This window comes from Hippocampus zosterae, chromosome 20 (genome assembly GCF_025434085.1).
Source record: "Hippocampus zosterae strain Florida chromosome 20, ASM2543408v3, whole genome shotgun sequence".
Lineage (NCBI taxonomy): Eukaryota > Metazoa > Chordata > Actinopteri > Syngnathiformes > Syngnathidae > Hippocampus > Hippocampus zosterae.
In genome coordinates, this window is record NC_067470.1 from 7,700,989 (window position 1) to 7,722,727 (window position 21,739).

The 21,739-nt window shown below is 47.2% G+C and overlaps 3 protein-coding genes across 3 annotated transcripts; 2 read left to right on the forward strand and 1 right to left on the reverse strand.

Moving 5' to 3' along the window:
- The first annotated feature begins 777 nt into the window (after positions 1-777).
- map3k15 (mitogen-activated protein kinase kinase kinase 15) lies at positions 778-13,440 on the forward strand. The gene is made up of 29 exons (XM_052054462.1): positions 778-1,488; positions 1,880-2,019; positions 2,140-2,163; positions 3,422-3,615; positions 3,735-3,903; positions 3,984-4,090; positions 4,154-4,324; positions 4,502-4,614; positions 4,802-4,961; positions 5,060-5,210; positions 5,285-5,392; positions 5,477-5,526; positions 5,691-5,786; positions 5,851-5,938; positions 6,067-6,200; positions 6,780-6,907; positions 6,975-7,105; positions 7,186-7,291; positions 7,654-7,811; positions 7,888-8,071; positions 8,191-8,365; positions 9,293-9,470; positions 9,568-9,753; positions 10,433-10,538; positions 10,616-10,862; positions 11,894-12,006; positions 12,359-12,465; positions 12,628-12,704; positions 12,791-13,440. The coding sequence occupies exons 1-29, from the start codon at positions 1,176-1,178 to the stop codon at positions 12,882-12,884; spliced, it is 4,008 nt and encodes a 1,335-aa protein (XP_051910422.1). The 5' UTR covers positions 778-1,175; the 3' UTR covers positions 12,885-13,440.
- A 2,510-nt stretch (positions 13,441-15,950) lies between these two features.
- ccl20b (chemokine (C-C motif) ligand 20b) lies at positions 15,951-16,969 on the forward strand. Its single transcript, XM_052054474.1, has 4 exons — positions 15,951-16,145; positions 16,260-16,362; positions 16,476-16,550; positions 16,636-16,969. The coding sequence occupies exons 1-4, from the start codon at positions 16,073-16,075 to the stop codon at positions 16,700-16,702; spliced, it is 318 nt and encodes a 105-aa protein (XP_051910434.1). The 5' UTR covers positions 15,951-16,072; the 3' UTR covers positions 16,703-16,969.
- A 1,103-nt stretch (positions 16,970-18,072) lies between these two features.
- Positions 18,073-21,639, reverse strand: tlr22 (toll-like receptor 22). The gene is made up of 3 exons (XM_052054466.1): positions 18,901-21,639; positions 18,708-18,825; positions 18,073-18,578 (listed from the first exon to the last, which is right to left on the reverse strand). Exons 1-3 carry the CDS (start codon positions 21,404-21,406, stop codon positions 18,338-18,340), a joined length of 2,865 nt encoding a protein of 954 aa, XP_051910426.1. The 5' UTR covers positions 21,407-21,639; the 3' UTR covers positions 18,073-18,337.
- Positions 21,640-21,739: the final 100 nt, after the last annotated feature.

Below are 21,739 nucleotides of genomic sequence, written 5' to 3' on the forward strand. Positions count from 1 at the left end.
TATGTGCACAGAATCTATGGCAACACATCACTGTGGCCTTCCTCTTTCACTTTTTTTTTTTCTTTGTCACACAAACTACAAGAAAACAACACACACAAAAAAACTGGCTGCAAATTGTTTTCTTGACTTGGTCTTCTCTTTCTCCAAGATAGCGATCATAAGAAAATCTATAAATATATATATTCTTTTATATTTCAGTGGAATAAAGATGCTATTATGTACTGTATGAGTTTCATTAATTATTTTGAATGCGGGAAACGACAAAACGTGTCTGCAAAGTTGAGAAATTGTCAGCAAAATGTCAGGAATGAACCAAAAGACCAAAATGCTTCTGACTACATCGCAACAGGTGACAGTTGCCCAGTGGCTGTTCACAGTATTAAGACGATGCCAGATCTAAACATTTCTCAATTCATATCAACATAGTTGCCAAGATACCTTAAGATGGTGGCAAGTCATTTAGTCTAAAATGAAGCTTTTCAACACCAAAGCCCTACTTTTGTCTCACTGAAGCTCCTCGCCACATTTCAAGATAGCTCCTTGACATTAACGTGCGGCAAAGCACCGCTTTTGTCTTAATGGTAAACTCTGCAACTCACTTCAATGTAGTTGCTTGGCACCAAAGTGCCACTTGATGGCGCCAAATTGCAAGACTACATACCCCAAAAAACGGAACATCAAACGACTAACACGAATCAAATATTCTGCAAACTCTATCGACGGCGATCACAAAAATTTTGTGGCCAACGAGAAGTCCCATTTTTTTATTCGTGTGCGCGCGTGGACTCACTTTATGAGCGGCTCATAATTCGTGATGAACTTTCCCACTGCTCCCCAAACAAGTGAAAGCGCTCAGTGTGTGCTCATAAACTACCGAATTGCGCGTTTCAGTCGTCATGTCACTTCCACGCACCACCTCCTCACAGGGGAGATCTAGTCGGAACCGGTCCGGGAGCAAACGGGGGTCCCTTGGTGCGAGATAATGAGCCGTTGATGCGACTTAATGAGGCGGAGATGCGCAGGGACAACCTCAGACGCGCTCCTCTCCTCCCCGAGACTTCAGGTGCTCGTCAGGTGAGGAGCAGGGCGAGCCACAGCGGGGAAGAAGCGCTCTTGACTGGAAGCCAAGGCGGGGGAGGAGGAGGAGGAGGAGGAGGAGGAGGCGGCGCGGCGACATGGAAGCCGGCCAGAGCGCGCAGGCGGCGGACTGCATGGCGGGCGAGCACTCGGCCGGCATGTGCGTCCTGGAACGGGACCGGGAGAGGGCCGAGCTGTCCAGTCCCAGTCCGCCGGCCAAGCAGCGCTCCCTGCGGGTGGTGTACGTACTGAACGACGGGCTGAAAGCGGTGATGGCCAGCAGCCCGGAATCCGGCGCGCTGCAGTGTCTGCAGCGGGCGTGCGACGCCGAGAGCGCCCTGCTCACCACCGTCACCTTCGGGAGGCTCGATTTTGGGGAGACATCCGTGCTGGACAGCTTCTACGACGCAGGTACCGAGTCTTGCTTTGCGAATCTTGACACGTGTTCACCCCGTTGTTGTTGTTTGACGTTCGGCTCAAGTCGCTATTAGTCGCAACGTGTTGCAAGCGAATGTTGTTCTTGACTTTCTAGTATTGAATAAGGCTTTCGCAGGTGTGTTCAGGGGTGCAAAAAGTTCCCACACTGCACACGGATTGAAGTGAGAGCAAACAAGGAGAGGCTCCAAAGTACAAAAGTAGACATGCAAAAGACCTGTTTTGATAACTTGATACACCAACTGAAAAAAGAGCCCAACCCCCCCCCCCCCCCCCCCAACAACTTAAGTTTTGTTACTTTCCAATAATATAACTCATGTAAAAAAAAAAAAAACATGCTCCTTTTAACGTCTTCTTGTCCGTGCAGACATCGCCGTGCTGGACATGAGCGATGTCTTCCGCCAGCCGTCTTTGTTCTATCACCTGGGCGTGAGGGAAAGCTTCGACATGGCCAACAACGTCATCTTGTACCACGACACCGACCCCGACACGGCCCAGTCGCTCAAGGTCAACCCACGGGCACCCCCCCTTTTTTTTTTCTCTCTCTCGACACAAAACTTCATTTTTTTTTTGTTATTTTGCTTTTTGAATCAGCTTTGAAAACTCATGTTTGCGTTGTGCTTTCAGGATATGGTTGCTCAGAAGAACACAGTAAGTGTCCGCGCAACGTGACAGTACACAACACTCGCGTGCACGCGCATACAATGTCTTGGGCTATTTTTGTGCGCGGCTTTCGCTCCGTCCCAATCACCACCCACGCGCTCTCCTAGAAATAGAATCCCACGAAATATTCGCGGCTGTTCTTTCAAGCAAACGATTTTCATGTCTGAATAGTGTTTGTTGTTTTTTTTTGTGGAGAAGGCAGTTCATCTTCCAGGGTTGGGTTTCCCCTGGGTCCAGCTGCCTCCTGAGTACAGAGGCTCTGGCAATAAAGTAAGTTACAATCGAGCAGCAAAAGCATGCGGGGAGATTGTGCTCTGGAACAGTGACGAAGGAGGAACAGGAAGTTGCATTGGCCTCTTTGGCGCAAAAAAAATTTTAAAAATTGCGCAACTCGCAAAATGCTGAGAGGCCAAATGTGAGCTTACGAAATTTAACTTTCCAGTGTGCTGACAAACCACAGAAACCTCGTCGCCTGATCTTGTTCCAACATAGTCTGGTCCGATCCTGTTCCGGTCAGTCGGGGAATACGGCATTGCCTTACGTTTGACGTGGTTCTTTCTTGAGCGTTTGTGCTCACACTTGGTGTTGTTGGCATGACGCTGACCAACTGTCACACTCATGACTCTTATTCTATTACCCCCCCCCCCCCCCGGTTCCCTCCCTTCCGCCTACATGCACCCCGCCTTGCTAATTACTATACAGTAAACCCTCAGAACTTGAATGGTGCTAAAATGTTTGGGACTCTGGTCCGTCTTCTGTTTTTGTGGGTCTACTTTTTTGGGGGGAGCGGGGGGTCCACTGTACAAACCCCCCCACACATACAGAGTGCAGTCTGTATGTGTATAATGGATTTTGTTGCATGTTTTGGTACAAGAGATGGAATGAGGAAATTAGCATTTGAGAGACAACTAATGGGGTCATCTGGATCCAGACCCTGCTGGGGGAGCTTCATCTGATTCTGCCGCGGCTTACAAACTCCAAAGCTGCCTGGCATTCTTTTTTTTTTCTGTGGAAAGCTTTGGTGACAAACACAAAGGGCAAGTCTCCTTTTAACCCTTTAAGGGACAGCGGTGACTAGAGTGGACGGCTATTCACGTGTTGTTTTCTTTCTTTAATGTCACCTTTGTGCATTGTTGCCATCCACCGCCATTATTAATTTTTTTTAGACTATTAAAAAAAAATCCCCCAAAAAATCCTGCTGGAGATTGTTGTCCGCGTTAAGGTAGCTTTCTCTGTCGACCTCCAGGCATCCAGCGGCAACTACTACTTCATCCCTTACATTGTGACCCCCAACCACGAGTACACCTGCTGCGAGAGCGACGCCCAGCGGAGGGCCAGCGAGTACATGCAGCCCAGTTGGGACAACCTCCTGGGGCCCCTCTGCGTCCCCCTCATGGACCGCTTCACCAGCCTGCTGAAGGATATCCACGTCACATCCTGGTTAGACTCAAACAGGAAAAAAAAATGTCACGTCTCAATGGATAAATAGTCCTCAAATCATTGATGGTCATTTACGTTCAATGCCGATGGTTCTTAGTGTCCACCGTGTCTATTTCCAGCGCCTCCTTTAAGGACACCTTGCTCAACGACATCCGCAAGGCCAGGGAGAAGTACCAAGGCGAGGAGCTGGCCAAGGAGCTCTCCCGCATCAAGCTCCGCATCGACAACACCGAAGTCCTCACGCAGGACATCGTCATGAATTTGCTCTTCTCTTACAGGGACATCCAGGTCTGCCGGCGCGCGCGTTACCGAAACCGTTCCTAACCAATCGGACGCGAGTCACGCATCACGTTTCTTTGGTTCATCAGGACTACGACGCCATGGTCAAACTGGTGCAAACGTTGGAAATGCTGCCGACTTGCGACCTGGCAACGCAGCCCATGATCCAGTTCCACTACGCCTTCGCATTAAACAGGTGACGCGGAGGAACGCCATTTCGCGCAGTTTCAGGTCATCTCAAATGTGGCCATGTTTGCAGGAGGAACAGTCCCGGTGACAGGGAGCAGGCTTTACGCGTGATGCTGCACGTCCTGCAGTCGTGCGAACACCCGGCTCCCGACATGTTCTGCCTGTGCGGGAGAATCTACAAGGACATTTTCCTGGACTCTGATTGCAAGGACACCAAAAACAGAGACAACGCTATACAGTGGTGAGAATATACTTCCAGCCCTTAACTCATTCACTCCCAAAGACGTTTTTAAACGTCTTTTCAGACTCAGTCTAAGAATTGTCTGGTACTGAATGAGTTTTAACAGGAATGTGAATTCTCGAGAGACGTCTGTTGATGTTGAGACCCCAACCTCCGCCTCAAAAATAAATGTTCCAGGTACAGAAAGGGGTTTGAGCTGCAGCCGACCCTCTACTCGGGTATTAATCTGGCCGTTCTCCTCATCGTCGCCGGCCAACAGTTCGAGAGCTCCATGGAACTAAGGAAAATCGGTAAGGGGATTTCGGACTTGACATCCGATCACCAGCAACCAGGTTCAAGTTTTTACACAGTAGCATCTGGAGACTTCAGAATTTTTTTTTTCTCGCTGACTGGGGTGTAACCAAACGATTCCCAGGACTCAAATCGGTCTTCAAAAAGACAATTTAAAAAAATCAAATGTATTGCTGTCGTTTTCAGGTGTTAGATTGAACAGTCTGTTAGGACGGAAAGGGTCCCTGGAGAAAATGAACAACTACTGGGATGTGGGTCAGTTCTTCACCGTTAGCATGCTAGCTAGCGACATCCCCAAAGCCACCCAAGCTGCCGAGAAACTCTTCAAACTGAAGCCGCCTCTCTGGTAAAATCCGATGTCCTTCTAAGAACCGATCCAGGATTGGATGGTAACACCTGTACCTGGTTTAGTTTGTCAACGGTTTACGGTTTCCGTCTTGGCAGGTACCTGCGCTCGGTGGTGCAGAACCTGCAGCTGATTCAACGCTTTAAAAAGCAGTTGGTGGAACATTCCCCCCAGCGCGACAGACTCAACTTCTGGATGGACATCATTGTGGAGGCCACGCAGGGAACCACCAACCGGCTACGTTTTCCCGTACGGACGTGAAAATGCGTATCCCGGCTGGATCCGGCATCCCAAAACCGTTCGCCGACGTCTTCCCGTTCCAGGTCCTGATTCTGGAGCCCACGAAAGTGTACCAGCCCTCGTACGTGTCCATCAACAACGAAGCGGAAGAGAAGAACGTCTCCATCTGGCACGTGTCGCCCGCCGAAACGGTCCGTGGTGTCTTTCCCCCCCAAGTGAAAGCGAAAGCTTCCTCGTTCTTCTCGGTGACCTTCCGTTGCGTTCGTGTGTTGCAGAAAGGCATCCACGAGTGGAATTTCACCGCCATGTCCATCAAAGGCATCAGGTATGAATGAAAGCGCATACTTAAGACATTTGAACCTAATTTTTAATAATGGCTTTCGGATGCTAACGGATCATGCGAAATGCCATAGATGGGCGAGTAGAAATTAGCTTTGATGTTCAAAAATGCTCAAATCTTCATTGAGAAGCTTTTTTTTTTCCCTACAGCATCAGCAAGTTTGACGAACGTTGCTGCTTCCTCTATGTCCACGACAACTCCGACGACTTCCAGATTTATTTCTCCACCGAGGAGCAGTGTGCTAGGTAAGGTAGCCATTTTGTGTTTCGGCGAGATTGCGCATTAACGTGCGAATGCACATACGCTCAGGTTTTGCTCCATGGTGAAGGAAATGATATCGGACGGCACCGGCAACGCCGTGGAATTGGAGGGCGAAGGAGACGGAGACACCCTGGAGGTGAGTGTGAAGATTTCCACTGACTGGACTGTCCGGTGGTACCTTGACTTCAGATTTTTTTTTAGATTTATACTTGTAAGTCAAAGTCGGAACATACTTTGAGTCTTCCGCTGTTTGCACCGCTGCAGTACGAGTACGACACCGACGAGACGGGCGACCGGGTGGTGTTGGGTCGAGGCACCTACGGGGTGGTGTACGCCGGGAGGGACGTCAGCAACCAGGTCCGAATTGCCATCAAGGAGATCCCGGAGAGAGACAGCAGGTGGATGATGCGCTAAGCGGCAATTCAGAAGTCACGGCAAACAAGTTAGCTTCAACAAAGATTTACGAAACAAACACCGCATACTCAAGTTGACTTTTTTTTTAATGGACAAAAAATCCTCCAAACTGGAATTTAGCGCTAACTAGGGTGGCAAAAGACCGCACAAAATCCAAATTGACTATTGTTGTCTTTGTAAAGGAGAAGCTGAAATGCTCCCGTTAGCATGTAGCATCAGCAATATCCGGGTCAGCAGAAGAACCGTTCGCGGTCGACGCGGTTTGTGTCTTTGACGATGACCATTTTTGAGGTTGATACTTTACCTGTTACGGGGTTATAGCACAGTTGCAGTATTTTTTTTTGACGCTTGAAATGCATAGCACGTCGCCATAGCTGATGTTAGCTAGCGGGCTAGCTATTCGGTTTAGCTAAATTGTCCAAAGACAATCCACAAACCTGATGATGGGCGGTTTGGTTCCCACTCGGTCCCTTTCAAAGTAGCTATGATCTATTCTTTAGGAAAAAAAATATATTTGCTGATAATCAGTAAACATGAAGAAACACACTTTTTTTTTCAATCAGGTACTCGCAGCCTCTTCACGAAGAGATCGCCCTGCACAAGTATCTCAAGCACAGGAACATCGTCCAGTATTTGGGCTCCGTTTCAGAGAACGGATACATCAAGATCTTCATGGAGCAAGTCCCTGGAGGTGTGTGAGTCACAAGAGGAAAAAAAAAGACAAAAAAATCAAAGTCCCCCTCTGGTTCCTCCTCCAGGGAGCTTGTCGGCATTGCTGCGTTCCAAATGGGGTCCCCTGAAGGAGGCCACCATCATCTTCTACACCCGGCAGATCCTGGAGGGCCTTCGCTACCTGCATGAGAACCAGATCGTCCACAGGGACATCAAGGTCCCACGATGAGAAGTCCTTTTTTTCCTTTTTTTTTATTTTTTGTTAACTCTTGACTCATGTTTTCCTGTTTTTGCCAGGGTGACAACGTGCTGGTCAACACCTACAGCGGCGTTTTGAAAATTTCCGACTTCGGGACTTCCAAGCGGCTGGCGGGAGTCAACCCTTGCACCGAGACCTTCACGGGTAAATTTGGGAAATTGCGTGCGAGTCGAATGGAATTTGATTGATGTTTAAAGCCCAACATCGTTTCGCTAGCTATGGAAACCGCTCCGAGGTGGCGTGCTGGAGTATGCGGTGACATTCGGGCGACCATCTGGCATCTTCCGTCGGTCGGAGGCGTGTGCAATTAGATTAGCTAATCAAGCGGAGGCAGAACTGTGTTGATCTTTCATTAGTAGGCGTATCCGTGCGCGTCCTTATCGCCTCCATCTCGCTTTTATTGTCCCCATGTCGTCACTCTGTCGGGGAAATTCCTCATCTGCCGAAGACAACCCCCCCCCCCCCTCTCCCCCCGCCCAGAGGATAAACTATGTCTCTACGAGCAGGCACTTTGCAGTACATGGCCCCTGAGATCATCGATAAGGGTCCCCGGGGGTACGGAGCCCCGGCCGACATCTGGTCCCTAGGTTGTACCATCATCGAAATGGCCACCGGGAAACCTCCCTTTCACGAGCTGGGCGAGCCGCAAGCCGCCATGTTTAAGGTCGGCGACCGCTTTGACTTCCTTCGGGGTTCTAAGGAAGCCCGTAAAAGGTTTGACGTATGCGAAACATACACAGGTGGGCATGTTTAAGATCCACCCGGAGATCCCGGAGTCTTTGTCGCTGGAGGCCAAGTCGTTCATCCTACGCTGCTTCGAGCCCGACCCTCACAAGCGGGCCTTGGCCTGCGACCTCCTCAGGGACACGTTTGTGCGACACAACGCCAAGGGCAAGAAGAGCAAGATCGCTTTCAAGCCGTCAGGTGTGACGCTTAAATAAATCCCAAAATGTATTCTTACAGTTCAGTTGTATTTCACTTTGGACACCAATGCATTTTCATTTACTCAAATGTCCATCCCTGCCACACCCGCATTTTGCCAGACTACATCCACGTTTCGCTGCCCGTGCAGCTGCAGTGCGAGGCCACGGGGAGCAGTAGCAGCGAACACGGCTCCATGAGTCCCGACTGCGACTCCAAACACGACGTCTTCTTCCAGAAAAAGAAAAGCTCCGGCTCGGAGAATCTGCTCAAGCCGCCCAACTCCAACTACCTGAGGTGTGCCACGCTTCCATACTCACGTGCGAGTACCACTCTGAACTCGAGCGGACATTCCCGTCCGCTCTGCCATCCACTTTTCGACTCTCTATCTATCCAAGTGACATACAGTGAAAGGTAGAACAATTCAAGACACTTCCACTAGATGGCAGCAGGTACAATTTTGTTCATCTACCCGTTGATATTCATGCAACAGATCCCTTAATCAGGTCATGCAGTCGCATACCCCACCAAAAGGGTATGCGAGTGCCGATAGATGCCACCGGGTGGCTGCAAAGCACTACCTTTGTCGAAATGAAACGACTCAACTCACTCCGACGTAGTTCCTGGGCACCAAGATGCTGCATGATTACTTTTGCCTCCCCTCGGTTCAACATAGCGCCCTCGGCGGCACGGTGGTGCCAAAAGCACTACTTTTGTCTAAACAAAGCTCCTCAACTCGTTTGGACGCAGTTTCCTCGACGGTCGAAACGCGCAGCGAGATAAATGTCACTCAGCGGAACCTTCCTAGCTTGGCGGCGATAACATTGCGCCTGTTCCTGACGTGAAAACAATGTGAATGAATGAATGAGTGTGTGTGTGTGTGTGTGTGTGTGTGTGTGTGTGTGTGTGTGTGTGTGTGTGTGTGTTTGGGTGGCAGGTGGCCTTATTGTGATCCCAGCATGCACCGCTACCTTTTACAGCCCTGATATAATGAAGCTTGATTACATTACAAGCTGCTGCTGATGGCTTAGCACACACACACATACTCGCATATATCTGTGTGTGTGTGTTTGTGCGTGTTGACTCCGCTGCGCACACACCGTAGCCAGGAGAGGCTTGCATTTGCAAACGTTAAAAAAAATAAAAAATAAAAAGCTGTATCGAGCCAACAGTGTTTATTTGTGTGTGTGTGTGTGTGTGTGTGTGTGTGTATGTGCGCGGCAGCGTTCCAGACGAGGGTTCGGTGTCGGAGGACCGTAGCGGGGCCCCCCCCTCGCCAGAGGACCGGGACGGCGGCCTCTTTCTGCTCAAGAAGGACAGCGAGAGGAGAGCCATTTTGTTCAAGGTCCTCAACGAGGACCAGGAGAAGGTCATCTCCAATCTGAAGGAGAACTACATCCAGGTGCGCCCGCGCAAACGTCTTCCTGAAACGCCAACGTGAAAGGTGAGCGAGTTTTTTTTTTTTTTTTACGCTCGCTCGCTGTCCGGCCGCACTTCAGGGCAGCGAAGAGCTGCAGCTGTCGGTGGAGCACATCAAGCAGATCATCTGCATCCTGCGAGACTTCATCCATTCCCCGGAGAGGCGCGTCATGGCCGCCACCATCTCCAAACTCAAGCTGGACCTGGACTTTGACTCCACCTCCATCAACCAAATCCAGCTGGTGCTCTTCGGCTTCCAAGACTCTGTGAGTCCGGCGGATATTTGACGTCTATAGCAGTCAATGGTGGTGAATTACACCAAAGCGGTGCTTTGGCGCCAAGGAAGGAATATTTGACGTCTATAGCAGTCAATGGCGGTGAATTACACGCAAGCAGTGCTTTGGCGCCACGGAAGGGATATTTGACGTCTTTAGCAGTCAATGGCGGTGAATTACACCAAAGCGGTGCTTTGGCGCCAAGGAAGGGATATTTGACGTCTATAGCAGTCAATGGCAGTGAATTACACGCAAGCGGTGCTTTGGCGCCAAGGAAGGAATATTTGACGTCTATAGCAGTCAATGGCGGTGAATTACACACAAGCGGTGCTTTGGCGCCACGGAAGGGATATTTGACGTCTATAGCAGTCAATGGCGGTGAATTACACACAAGCGGTGCTTTGGCGCCACGGAAGGGATATTTGACGTCTATAGCAGTCAATGGCAGTGAATTACACACAAGGGGTGCTTTGGCGCCAAGGAAGGAATATTTGACGTCTATAGCAGTCAATGGCAGTGAATTACACACAAGCGGTGCTTTGGCGCCACAGAAGGGATATTTGACGTCTATAGCAGTCAATGACAGTGAATTAAAATCAGGCCGGGTCTTGACATCAGTACTCGCCAATCCAACCATCAGTTTTATGAAAATATCTTTTGCTTGTGTCAGGTGAACAAGGTGCTGAGGAATCATCACATCAAACCTCACTGGATGTTCGCCATGGACAACATCATCCGCAGGGCCGTGCAGGCCGCCATCACCATCCTCATCCCTGGTGGGATCAGTTTTCGACCGTTGGACGGTTTCATTCGAGCGGTTCGGAAACGTGATCCGATTCCTGCCGTTCCGCAGAGCTGCAGACGCACTTCGGCCCGGCGTCAGAGTGCGAGGGCGCCGAGAAGGAGGATGAGGTGGACGAGGAGGAGGCCGACTTTGGTCCCGTCTTGGCGTCGGCCGCCACCGAGCCGGGGACCCCCGCCGACCCGGCGCTGCATTCGACTGTGGCCGCGCTGCACCCGACCCACGCCCACGAGCACCAACGTTTGCATCACCACCAGATGGGGGCGCAGTTGGGCCGCCTCAAGCAGGAGACCAGCAGGTAGGTACAAATACGAGGAGTATTTTTCATGTTTGGAATATGATATACAGTATATTTTTTTTGATAAAGGTATAAACTTTTTTTTTTCCTCCTGACAATTAATCTGAAAATAAAAGAAATGCTTCTTTTTTCAGAATGAAGTCGTATTATTACAGGAATTGACTCCTATTTATTTTTTCATGACCAAAAAGAGATTTTTATGAATAAAGATATATTTCCCCGAAAATAAAATGCACATTAATTCTGTATTAAAGTCATATTTCTTCAGAACATCGTCCTATTTTTTGTTATTAGAGAATAAAGGCATCTTTTCCAGGCTCACAGCAATTGTCTTTTTTTTTTTTTAATTAACAAAATGGTTTACAACTAGCTTTGAAAAACATAACTTAGTTCTTTTCATATCATTCCCCGCAAAAAAAAAATAATCGTCATTACATGACAATATAAATTATGATAAATTTGATGTTTTTTTTTTTGCTTTAGTTTTCCAAACACTTTTTTTTGGACAAGTTTATTGTGGAAACGCACCCGTAGGAAATTGCTTTCCAGACCTGCAAGTGCGACTTTTGTTTGTTGATGTGACGCAGGCCAAGGGAGTGTCACTTGGTGGAGCGTTTGCCACCTGAGGTTGCATAAGACACACACCATCAACATTCCACTTCGAGTGTGTGTGTGTGCAAAGTCAGAATGCGGCCACACACAAGATGACAAGATCGTTTTGAGAGCTTCCAACAGCTCGTAACGTGCCGTTTTTGTTACGCTAAGTCATCAACACGGCTACTGGAAAGAAGAGTTAAAATTCATTTTTACTTTCATATTACTTTTTTTGGGGGGCGGGGGGGGGGCGCTTTCAGTAAAATTTGGTCGAATAAGAACAGAAGTTTTTTCCACTTCTGCCCCCGCACGAGCACACCCGCACGCATTGCTGTGGGACAAAAGATGTCATCACTGTACAAAGTCTGGTCTCGTGTCGCTGCCTCAATGATTGACTTCGCGCTCTCTTGCCCCCCCCCCCCCAATCCCCCCGACAGGCTTCTGGAGGAACTACTCCACAAGGAGCGAGAATACCAACAGGTCCTGAAGGCCACGCTGCAGCAGCGCACGCAAGACCTGGACCTGGTTCGAGTCCGTCACAGACCGCCAGGTGAAAGCCCGACATTTCGCTTTAGCTCAGGATGGTCCAAACTTGTTTTTAGAAGGGCCACATACAGAACCCCCCCCCCCCGACAGGTGGTTATTTAAGACACAAAAACAATCTAGTGGGGATAGGGACAAAACACAGTCACATTATGTGCATTTAAAACAAGCAAATGACTTCTTGCGAGTGATGCCCCCACTAGCTTAAATTACTTCTTGCGAGTGATGCCCCCATTAGCTTAATGCTAACACGTAATGAAGAACCCAATTGACTGGCTAGAATTATTAGCAGGGCTGTAGTTTCTGTTTTTTAAAATCCACAAAGCTCCTCTGAACTGACATTTGATTGTTTTCTGCAGACATTTCACCTCCGTCCATCTTCCACATTCCGGCGGACCACGAGCCGGACAAGCAGCTCACCGATTGGCTGAAGGAACAGGGGGCGGACCCAGACACTATCGATAAGGTGACAACAGCATTAGGGACCGAGCCCTGTCGCGAATAGTAACAATATGGGATTAACTCACACCCCAGTAAAAGGTTACGTTTTGATATCGCAAAAATATGAAACTCCTCAAATCACTTCGACATAGTTCACGCATTTAAACAATGCTGTCTGTCCGTGTAGTTTGCGCTTGAAGAATACACACTGACCGACGTCCTGAACGACGTCACCAAAGATGATTTACGCTGTCTCCGTCTCAGGTAAAACGTATTTGCACGGCCATTAAAAAAAATGAAAAATTGAACTCCTCGCCAAAGCCCCGCCTTCTTCCTTCCTGCATCCTCAGGGGCGGCGTCCTCTGCCGAATCTGGCGGGCGGTCCAGAGGCACCGGGAGCGAACGAGGCTGAGGGAAGACGAGCGCTCGGAGGACGAAGCGTGACGCTCGCCAACTTAAAATTGCCCAAAGTGCCTTTGTGCCCTTTATTTTTTTTTTTTCGCTGCTCAATTTGACCAAAGCGCTTTGGCGCAGGCACGCCGCACTGCGTTGATGCAATAATTGATATATCGGAAGAAAATGAGCTTTGCTGCACTGTTACAGAAAAAAAGGAAACCCGCCAATTGAGCTTAAATCTATCAAAAGAAATGGAAGTCGTCAAAATAAATCGCTTATCGATCTCACGTCAATGTTTGTCGCAGTCACCGTCAAGCTCGTAAAGAATTTCATTGTGGAGCACCAACATCGTGTCGCCTTTTTGTCTTACCTTTTTTGAAAACCGAAACTTTCCTTTTCTGCAAAATGTATCGACCATTAAAGCACGCCACTTCTGTTTTATTTATGGAATGTTTTCAACCCAAGACCAAACTTGCTGCGAGTTTCTCTTTACGTATAGACGATGTCATCCATCAGCTTAGACAATAACGCCTCCATGTTCTCTTTTTGTGTGCCTCAGTTGTTATTTGTATGCTTTGCAATAAACCTGGAAAAGACGCGTGCACCTGGTTTCCCTTTTCGGGCTTTTTGTGAATCTTTATCAGAGGTACCAAAAGTATGAACACTCTACTAAAGTAGAAATACAGATTAAAAACAAAGACTGGTAAAACTAGAAGTACTCATTCAACTTTTACTAGGATTAAAAAAATACAGTGAAAGGTACTTCAGGTACAAAAAAAAAATTACAATGTGGGTGATAAGGATCGAGCCTTAAATAGCAAAATATAATCGTTTACAAATGCCAAGAGATGGCGCAAAGCACTTCTTTCAGTTAGACGAGGCTATGGCCTGACAAAATTAAGCTCCTCCCCTCACTTCGACATAATCCCAAAACAATATTTGAACTAATCCAAATATTTTCGCTTTGACCAGAACACCAAAATTGCAAAAAGAGGAATTATTCAGTGAATGACCGAGAACGGGATATTTTCTTTCAAAAGTAGTTCATAATTCATTCATTCATTTATCTTCCGAGCCGCTTGATCCTGTAGTTCATAATTGTTTGCAAAAAAAAATTGGAAAAAGACTGAAGTTGTTTTTAAAAAAATTCCTACGAATCGCAAATATTTACACTTGTTTGAAAGTGCTCTATAAATACTGTTGACTTGACTTGACTTGTTACCTCCCACCACCGGATTTTGTCGTCATTAATCCCGATGACATTCCAGATATTGCTCAAACTGGTCCATTTCCCATCACGTGCGCATTATCAGAACGGTTCAGACGGCGGATTTAGAGTGAGTAATTTAGATAAACGAGGTGGCAAGGTTTACAATCTCAAGTGCCTCCGGCTCACGTCACGAGACGTCAAACTTTCCCTCTCATAAATCAAGCGGGTGATGAAAGGAGCAAATTTCCCTGACGCGCGTGAAGTTAATGTATACAAGTTTGCATTGTGGACGACCTTTGGAAAAGCGGATTTTATCCAGTCAACTTGTCTGGTAGAACAGCTGAACTTGAACCTGAATTTGAGCCCAAATTTAAGGTTCTTGTGTCCTGACACTCATCTAACATCAATTTGAATGTGATTGGCTAATACTGCCACTGAATGATTTTGATTTTGGTCACATTTTTGGGGCGTACCACAACAAAAAAATATTTGAAATGGGGGTGTGTAGACTTTTTATATCCACTAGAGGTGAGCCAGTTACATTTTTTCTTTGTTAGAGTTGAGCAGAATGTGCAACGCCTACATGGAGTCAAATGCGGTCATCCCAAACCTAGTTTCAATCCAGATCTGACCCAGATTGCACAGATAAGATAAGATATCCTTTATTTGTCCCACACTTTGGAAATTTACAGCCTACAGCAGCAAGAATGTAGAATAGATTTTTTTTTTGATAGGTCTGTACTTGTATCTAACAGAGCTAACATGCACATTTGCGGAATGTGTGAGGAAGCCAAAGTACCCAAGAAGGCCCGATCCCGGATTTGAACCCACTCACTCTGTACTGTGAGGCAGACATGGCAAACCACTAGGTACAGAAAAAAATTTGCCATCATTTTGAAAATGGTTCACGAGTGAATGAGTGAATACAAACGGCTATTAAAGCGACCCATCCTCTGTTTTCTCATCTCAATTCAATCTCAAACATTAACCAAGACATAGTGAGAGTCATGAGATGTCATCGTGTTGACAAGTTGAAGCAGGGCCCGCGCAGGACGCCCCACTCTCCTCAATACGTCATCACGCGTCACTTCTACTGGACTCAGTCCAGAGCAATCGAGAGCTACAGCTGTCATGAATCACTGCCAAAAAAGATGACAATGATCTTTTTTTGGTGATATTTGTGGGCAACGTCTGAATTCTCACATTCCTAAAAAAATATTTCAAAGCTGCTCACCTGTTACTCAGCACCTGAATCTGTTTTTTTCTTCATTAAATGAAACTTCCGAATCAGAATTAAATCGTTACTCCTTGTATTTTTTTCCCGAAGTGAAGACGTCACAGTTGAACAAATTCAGATTTGCACATTTGAAAACTTATCTTTTGAACCACAAAACGCAGCCTCGGTTACACATTCAAATGCGATATTTGCGTACATCGACAATGTTTCATTTGATTTTTTTTTTCTTTTCAAAACAATGGACGGCAGTAATTCAGTGAGAAAAAAAACAAAACAGAGCTGGAGCAGTTTACAAATCTCGAAACTGGATGAAAACGTGTTAAAGTAGAAAAGGTGAAGCAAAAAATAATAATTTACTGCCACACTGATCCAATGCGTTGTTTTTTTTTTGTTTTTTTGTGTGTGTGTATGATTTACGATTCACGACTCCGCCTTCTTCGTTTTTTTTCGCTTTGTTTTAGGCCTCTGACGTCTGCAGTTTAAAAATAGATTCCAATTGAGGTGTCAGGTGATCAAAGACATTCTTTATCTTGGCATGCAACCCCCCCGCCCCGCCCCGCAGGAGAAAGTACAGTCCTGACACCCGCCCACCTCACTGAAGATGATCAATGTTTCCGCTTGGCTGCAAATGTCATTGCACAAGCGCCGGCACTCCTCCCCATGGAGTGGGAAAGCCCGGCAAAGTGAGCAATCCTATTTAAAGGTGCGAGGTGGCCGCTCTCTGACACATTTCCAACAAACACCCCTCAAGGCAACAAAAAAACGACGACCCCTGTCAGAAAAAGAAGCATGGAAGGCCGCACCGTTTATCTCCTCACTGCACTCCTCATCCTCACCACCTTCACCACCAGCACGCATTCAGGTGAGTTGTTGTTTTTTAATTATTTTTTTTTTTGTAAAATCACAAATGACTTTTCGAGCAGCTATCAACAACGTACCTGTTGCGATGTGTGTGTGTTTTTTTTTTTTTTTGCAGCCAGCTGCTGTTTGAGGTACATGAAGCGGAAGTTGCCATGCCAAAAGGTGTCGGACTACAGCTTGCAGTCCATTGGCAAGTCCTGTGACATCAACGCTGTCATGTGAGTTTATTTCATGGCACATAACAGTCACACACGCGCCGATGGGTTCACCGACAAGCCGGAGTTCCTCCAGGATGCTCATTCTCATGCTGGCTCCTGTGTTTTTTTTTCAGCTTTCACCTCCCTGGAAGGTTTTTGTGCGCCAACCCCATTGCGAGCTGGACCCAGCGAGTGATGCAGTGTATCGAGTGAGTGTGACTCGATATGAGACGGTTTTGTGTCTTTCTTGAAGTCATATCTGTGTCTAATCAATGTTATTTTGTATGTGTGTAGCGAGCGCAAGAGGAAGAGCGAAAAGGCCCTCATCCAGCAATCTGTCAACAGCATAGCAGCAGCATAAACTCGAACATCTGCGTTTTGTTTTGTTCTCCATTCAATTGTGCTTCGATACTTTTGATTCGATTTGAAGGCGAATGTAAGCTCTGTTTTATAAACAGCAAAGAGTAGTATTGTAAATACGTATGTACGGCACGCGCTTTGGGAAGTTCTCGCATTTTCATTTTTTTATGATTGATGTTGAAAGCACGACCCATTGAGTTCTCAAATGTATCGCAGGTTGGGTTTGGTTGCCTGTTTTATTTATTAAAGAGTTTGCTTTTTAATATCATGTAACGTCGTGATTATTTTGGGTTGACAATGCATTTAGTTTATTCTGTTTAAAAAATGAAGAAGGTATAACTAATCTTTAAAAACAAATTCACCAAGTTATTAATATTAGTAGGATAAATATAGAGGCGATTGTGTTGTATTAAAAATCCCATTTGGAAAACATTCCTTGTATTTGAAAGAAAAATTTGCATCTGGCATGTATTTTCATTGCACCTGGCTCACCGTCGAAGAAGAGAATCAACGAGAGTGAATGGAAAACAGTTGGAGAGGGAGAGCGCATGTGCGGTAACGTGTGTTAGGTTGAAAAGCGATGATCAAAAAACCTGACGAATGTTTGTTCAGGGAAGCCTTATAATAGACAAGTGAAGGCATATTGATAAGAAGGGGACACTATAAGAACGTCTGCGGAGCGTTCCTATCTATTGGCGTGATCGTAGTCGTTCGTAGTGGCTGCTAACGGCTAGTTAGCTAACGTGGTTAGCATATCAGGCTATTTAGCCACAGCTCGCCACGTTCCTGGCTTGTTAGCTGGAGTAGCTCATGTTGGGAGTTACGTCAGAGGAGTGAACAAGGGCTTTGGATAGCCAAGGAAGTTGGATTATAAATGACTGCACTTCAAAAATGTGGAGCGTTCAGTTGGAATACAGCATCATTCCGGAATGTGAGTGTCTTCTCAAACGTGAGTAGTGAGTACACGTTTCCTTTGACGAGGACGCCACCTACTGGACGTCGTGAGAACAGGCCTGCAACGTGTCTTTTGGATTAGGGTTTTCGTTCAGAAATTGTCGGCATAGATCGTAAAATATTGGTTGTGCTTTGGTATAATTGGTAAAACAAATTACAGTGGTTTTCTAAGAAGTTATTTTTTTACTCCAATTTGAATGTCTGTCCCCCCCCTTTTATAAGGTGACTTAATTGTATTTTTCTTTTCTCTCAATCGTAAATTTTATAACAAACTAATTTGATATTTTCATTATTGTCTATTTTGGCTACAAGTAATCAATCGTTGAGCTCTGGATTTACAACAGTAGTATTTTTTAAAGTATTCTTTCGTCTTCACTCTCTCAATCGCATCGTTCACCAAATAAGAGGGACAGCCTGTTTGCGTCGAGCTTTTTATTTTTCCACACTGGGTCCAAGTTTACTGTGAAACTGACAAAACACATAAAACAATTAAACATTGAACACCAAAATGTTCCACCAAACCATATATTAATAAACGTTTTCTTAGTCGAGGCACATGAAGGCTCTCTTTCTAGGTATTATATCAAAATCAGCCTTGTGAACTTGCCATGTCACTCCAGACTAAGGGAATAGAAAAGCCAGGGCCCCATCCGCCTTCATTACCTTCTTCTTATCATGTTCATCATCCTTTGTCCTCCACGGTGAGGAGTAATAGTTCCCCGTCTGCGTTGTCTGTGGTCTGCAGAGCCTGCCGCAGCTTCTCCCAGAAAAGTTCGGTGCACTGGACTGCCCGGGGCCAGCTCAAGAAGGTCCGCTTGTTCACCATCTTCCTCATGCGGTAGTAAGGAGAGAGCTCCCAGATGGGAATGTCCTCCAGGAAGACCAGGATGAGAACGTCCATGTGCTCATCAAACAGACGGAAGCTGTCAGGACAGAGAAATGTGAAAATCTTTCCTGTGGCATGGTTATTAGCAGAGATGGCAAAAGTACTCACGCTCTGCCCAAGTAAAAGTACTCGTGGAAAAAAAACAACAAAAATGCATAGTTCTTACCCGGCCACCTGAATCTCTCTTGAGCACCACTCACTCTCCAGGTATTTGCGACTGATGACGCAGATGGTTTTTCTGCTGGCATAGATGGCCTCTGTGATGTTGTCCATGATGGGTTTCCCTGTCGGTTGAATTAAAAATTAGCGCAGCAGCGACACCCTATGGAGAAAAGGTGATACTACAACGCGATCCCCACCTGGCTCAAAGTCACGGTGGTGCAGGCACAACCTCCAGCCCTGCTCTTCCTCAAGTTTGGGCAGCAGCTCCCTGTAGATCCAGTCCTCGTCGTGGGCGTTGAAAGAGACAAAGGCGTCATAGAGACATTTTGGTTGCCTGTTCCTGTATTGCCTGTTCCTGTATTTCCTCTCATACAGTCGAGCCAGCAAGAGGTGATAGGCATAAGCCAGTTGCCATCGCAGGAAGTGATAGGTGAACGCCGCCAGCTGAAACAGGAGTATGGCGCACGTGGTGGAGATGTAGTAGATGAACCCCACGTCTACAGAGCAGGATTGGATGTCAAGGTCCAGCAGCTTCATCCCTTTAAGGTTCAGGGGGTAGTTGCAGACAAAGTTATAAGCGTCATATACTTGGGTTGGCGTTTTGTTCATCCACCGGAGGAACCAGGAGTTGTCGCAGTCGCATAAGAAACCGTTCCCTTGAAGATCCAAATACATCAGAGAAGGAAGGGAGGACATTTGTTCCTCGGTGATGACTGAATACTGGTTCCTCCGGGCTTGTAGGAACTGTAATTTGGTCAGGTTGGCCTCCTTGAGGAAATCTAGCGACCGGAGAGAGGTTCTTGAAATGTAGAGGCTTAGGAGGTTGTGGATGGGATCAAACATCCTGGGAGAGATATCCGTGAGCTCATTTGTACTGATGTCAAGCTTCTGAAGGGAAGGCGTGTGCTTGAATGTATCCTGGTGCAAGGAGACAATTTGGGCGTTCCTCATGTCAAAAATGAGAAGGTTGCTCAAACCCTGAAGAAAGTTGCGAGGTAGCTCGGACCTGCCTCTGCCGTGTTGCCCCGCCATGGCCAAAGTCTCCAGTTGAGAAAGGCGGGTGAACGGCGCCTCGGGCAATGCTGAACTGCTCCAGTACTTGATGTGATTGTCCAATAAATTCAACCTTCTTAAATTAATAAGATCATTGAACACGCTCGCGGTAATCTCGGTCCCTTCGAGCTGGTTGGATTGCAGCAGAATGTCGGTGAGCATCGTCAGGCCCACGAAAGAACCGCTTTCAAGCTTTTGGAGTTCATTCCTCTGCATTGATAAGTTCTGGAGAGACCGCAAGCCCTCAAACGCGCCCTTCTCGATGGTGGTAATTCGATTCTCATCCAGTTTCAGCTGCCTGAGATTTGGCAAGTATCTCGTGAAAACGCCGTTCAGTTTCGTGATCCGGTTGGTCTGCAATTTGAGGACCTGAAGGTTGGTCAGATCTTTGAAGACGCACAAATTGATAGTCGATATGTAGTTCCGATAAAGGCCGAGCACCCTGAGTTTGCGCAGCTCTGCAAAGTCTTCGCAACCGAGTGAGCTGATGTTGTTGGAGCTCAGGTCCAGTTCGAGAAGTCTCGTCAGATTCCTAACGGCGGGCGGGACCGACGATAGTCTGTTCTGGCTGAGAGTCAAGCTTTTCAGACCGTGTAGGGCTCGGAAGGCGTCGCTGAAAATGTTTCGCATGCGATTGTTGGCTAAATCCAACTCGGTGACGGAGGAGCACAATCGAAGCAAAGTGGAATCGAGCAGCTGAAGTCTGTTGCCTCTGAGTTGCAGCTGAGTCAGTGTCGGAATGGTGCAGGACATGTTGAGCAGTTCTCGGAGGTTGCCTTTCATCGCGTTCATCCGAAGCGTGCCGAGCGAAAAGTTGACGCTACGAAAAAGCGCCGCGGCGTCTCTGTGCTCCAAGTGAAGCCCGCCGATATCGAGCGTGGTCAGCCGTCTTAGCCCCGCCTCTTCGCCAATCTCACAGATCAACTTTCGCTTTCTCGGAGCGCCGCCGATGTTCAGCCAAGTGAGGTTCTGGAAAACGTCCGCGCTAATAGCAAAGACGTCGATGTTGTTTTGAGACAGATCGAGGTACGCCGGGCCCAGCGTGATGTTGGTCAGTTCCCAGGACCGGAAAATGGTGATGTCGATTTTTTTGATGAATAGATACTGCAGATTTGGTAGATGTTGGATCGCGTAGTGAACCTTTGTCAGGTGCCGCAGTTTGTTGTACGACAAGTCCAAGACGGTCAAATTCGTCAGTGGTTTCAAGGAGGAAGGGTTCACAGTTGTGATGTAATTGCTCGTTAGTCGCAGCTCGGTCAGGTTGCTCAAACCTTCAAAAAAATCTCCCAGTTGCACCAGACGGTTATTATTCAGATTTAACTTTTGGAGTGAGCGCAGGGCGGCAAAGGAACCCTTTTCGATCTGTGAAATGTTGTTGCGCTTCAGGTCCAGCTGCACCAGGACCGTGTGATTCACGAAATCGCCCACCCGGATGGCGGCTATTTTGTTCACCACCAAGTCAATGGTTTTGACCGATGCCGGAATGCCCCGAGGGACGGCACGCAGTTTGTTGGCCGAGCAAATGGCGTTGCCGTTGCTGATTCGACAGTCCTTCAGAATGTATCCGGCGCAACAGTTCACGCTCAGAGAAAAAACAAAACCAAAGATCAACCACCGCAATCGTCCATTTCCGAGCCCATCGTTATCCATCGCGGAAAAATACGGTCTTGAGCTTTGTGCCAAAAGTATGAATGAAGTTCACTCAGGCAATGACATTTTGAGATTAGTTTCAAAAGGAAGACGTTGAGGGTCTTCAGACTTACCACAAGGCCGGCGAGTATTATCTGCGACTGATACCAATGATCCGCTGCGAGACAGTTTTGAGTTTTGTTTGCCCGTGTGAGATTCCTGCTCGCTGCGGTGCGAGTGAAGAAGTGAGAGCGCGCAACTGGGTCGTTTCTTCACTTGGAAGCGGATCACATGGGCAGAGAAGCGAGAACGGTCAAGTTTACTTTCACTTTTCATGACAGGAGATAGTCTGAA

Bases quoted from the DNA above. Each gene is read 5' to 3' on its own strand.
- map3k15 (XM_052054462.1), top strand. From the start codon at position 1,176: ATGGAAGCCGGCCAGAGCGCGCAGGCGGCGGACTGCATGGCGGGCGAG. The intron at 2,164-3,421 runs GTAAGTGTCCGC...GTCGACCTCCAG, and splicing joins TGGTTGCTCAGAAGAACACA to GCATCCAGCGGCAACTACTA. The intron at 9,754-10,432 runs GTGAGTCCGGCG...TGCTTGTGTCAG, and splicing joins TCTTCGGCTTCCAAGACTCT to GTGAACAAGGTGCTGAGGAA.
- ccl20b (XM_052054474.1), top strand. From the start codon at position 16,073: ATGGAAGGCCGCACCGTTTATCTCCTCACTGCACTCCTCATCCTCACC. The intron at 16,146-16,259 runs GTGAGTTGTTGT...TTTTTTTTGCAG, and splicing joins CACCACCAGCACGCATTCAG to CCAGCTGCTGTTTGAGGTAC. The intron at 16,551-16,635 runs GTGAGTGTGACT...GTATGTGTGTAG, and splicing joins CGAGTGATGCAGTGTATCGA to CGAGCGCAAGAGGAAGAGCG.
- tlr22 (XM_052054466.1), bottom strand. From the start codon at position 21,406: ATGGATAACGATGGGCTCGGAAATGGACGATTGCGGTGGTTGATCTTT. The intron at 18,826-18,900 runs GTGGGGATCGCG...TTCAACCGACAG, and splicing joins CCACCGTGACTTTGAGCCAG to GGAAACCCATCATGGACAAC. The intron at 18,579-18,707 runs GTAAGAACTATG...CTGTCCTGACAG, and splicing joins AGAGAGATTCAGGTGGCCGG to CTTCCGTCTGTTTGATGAGC.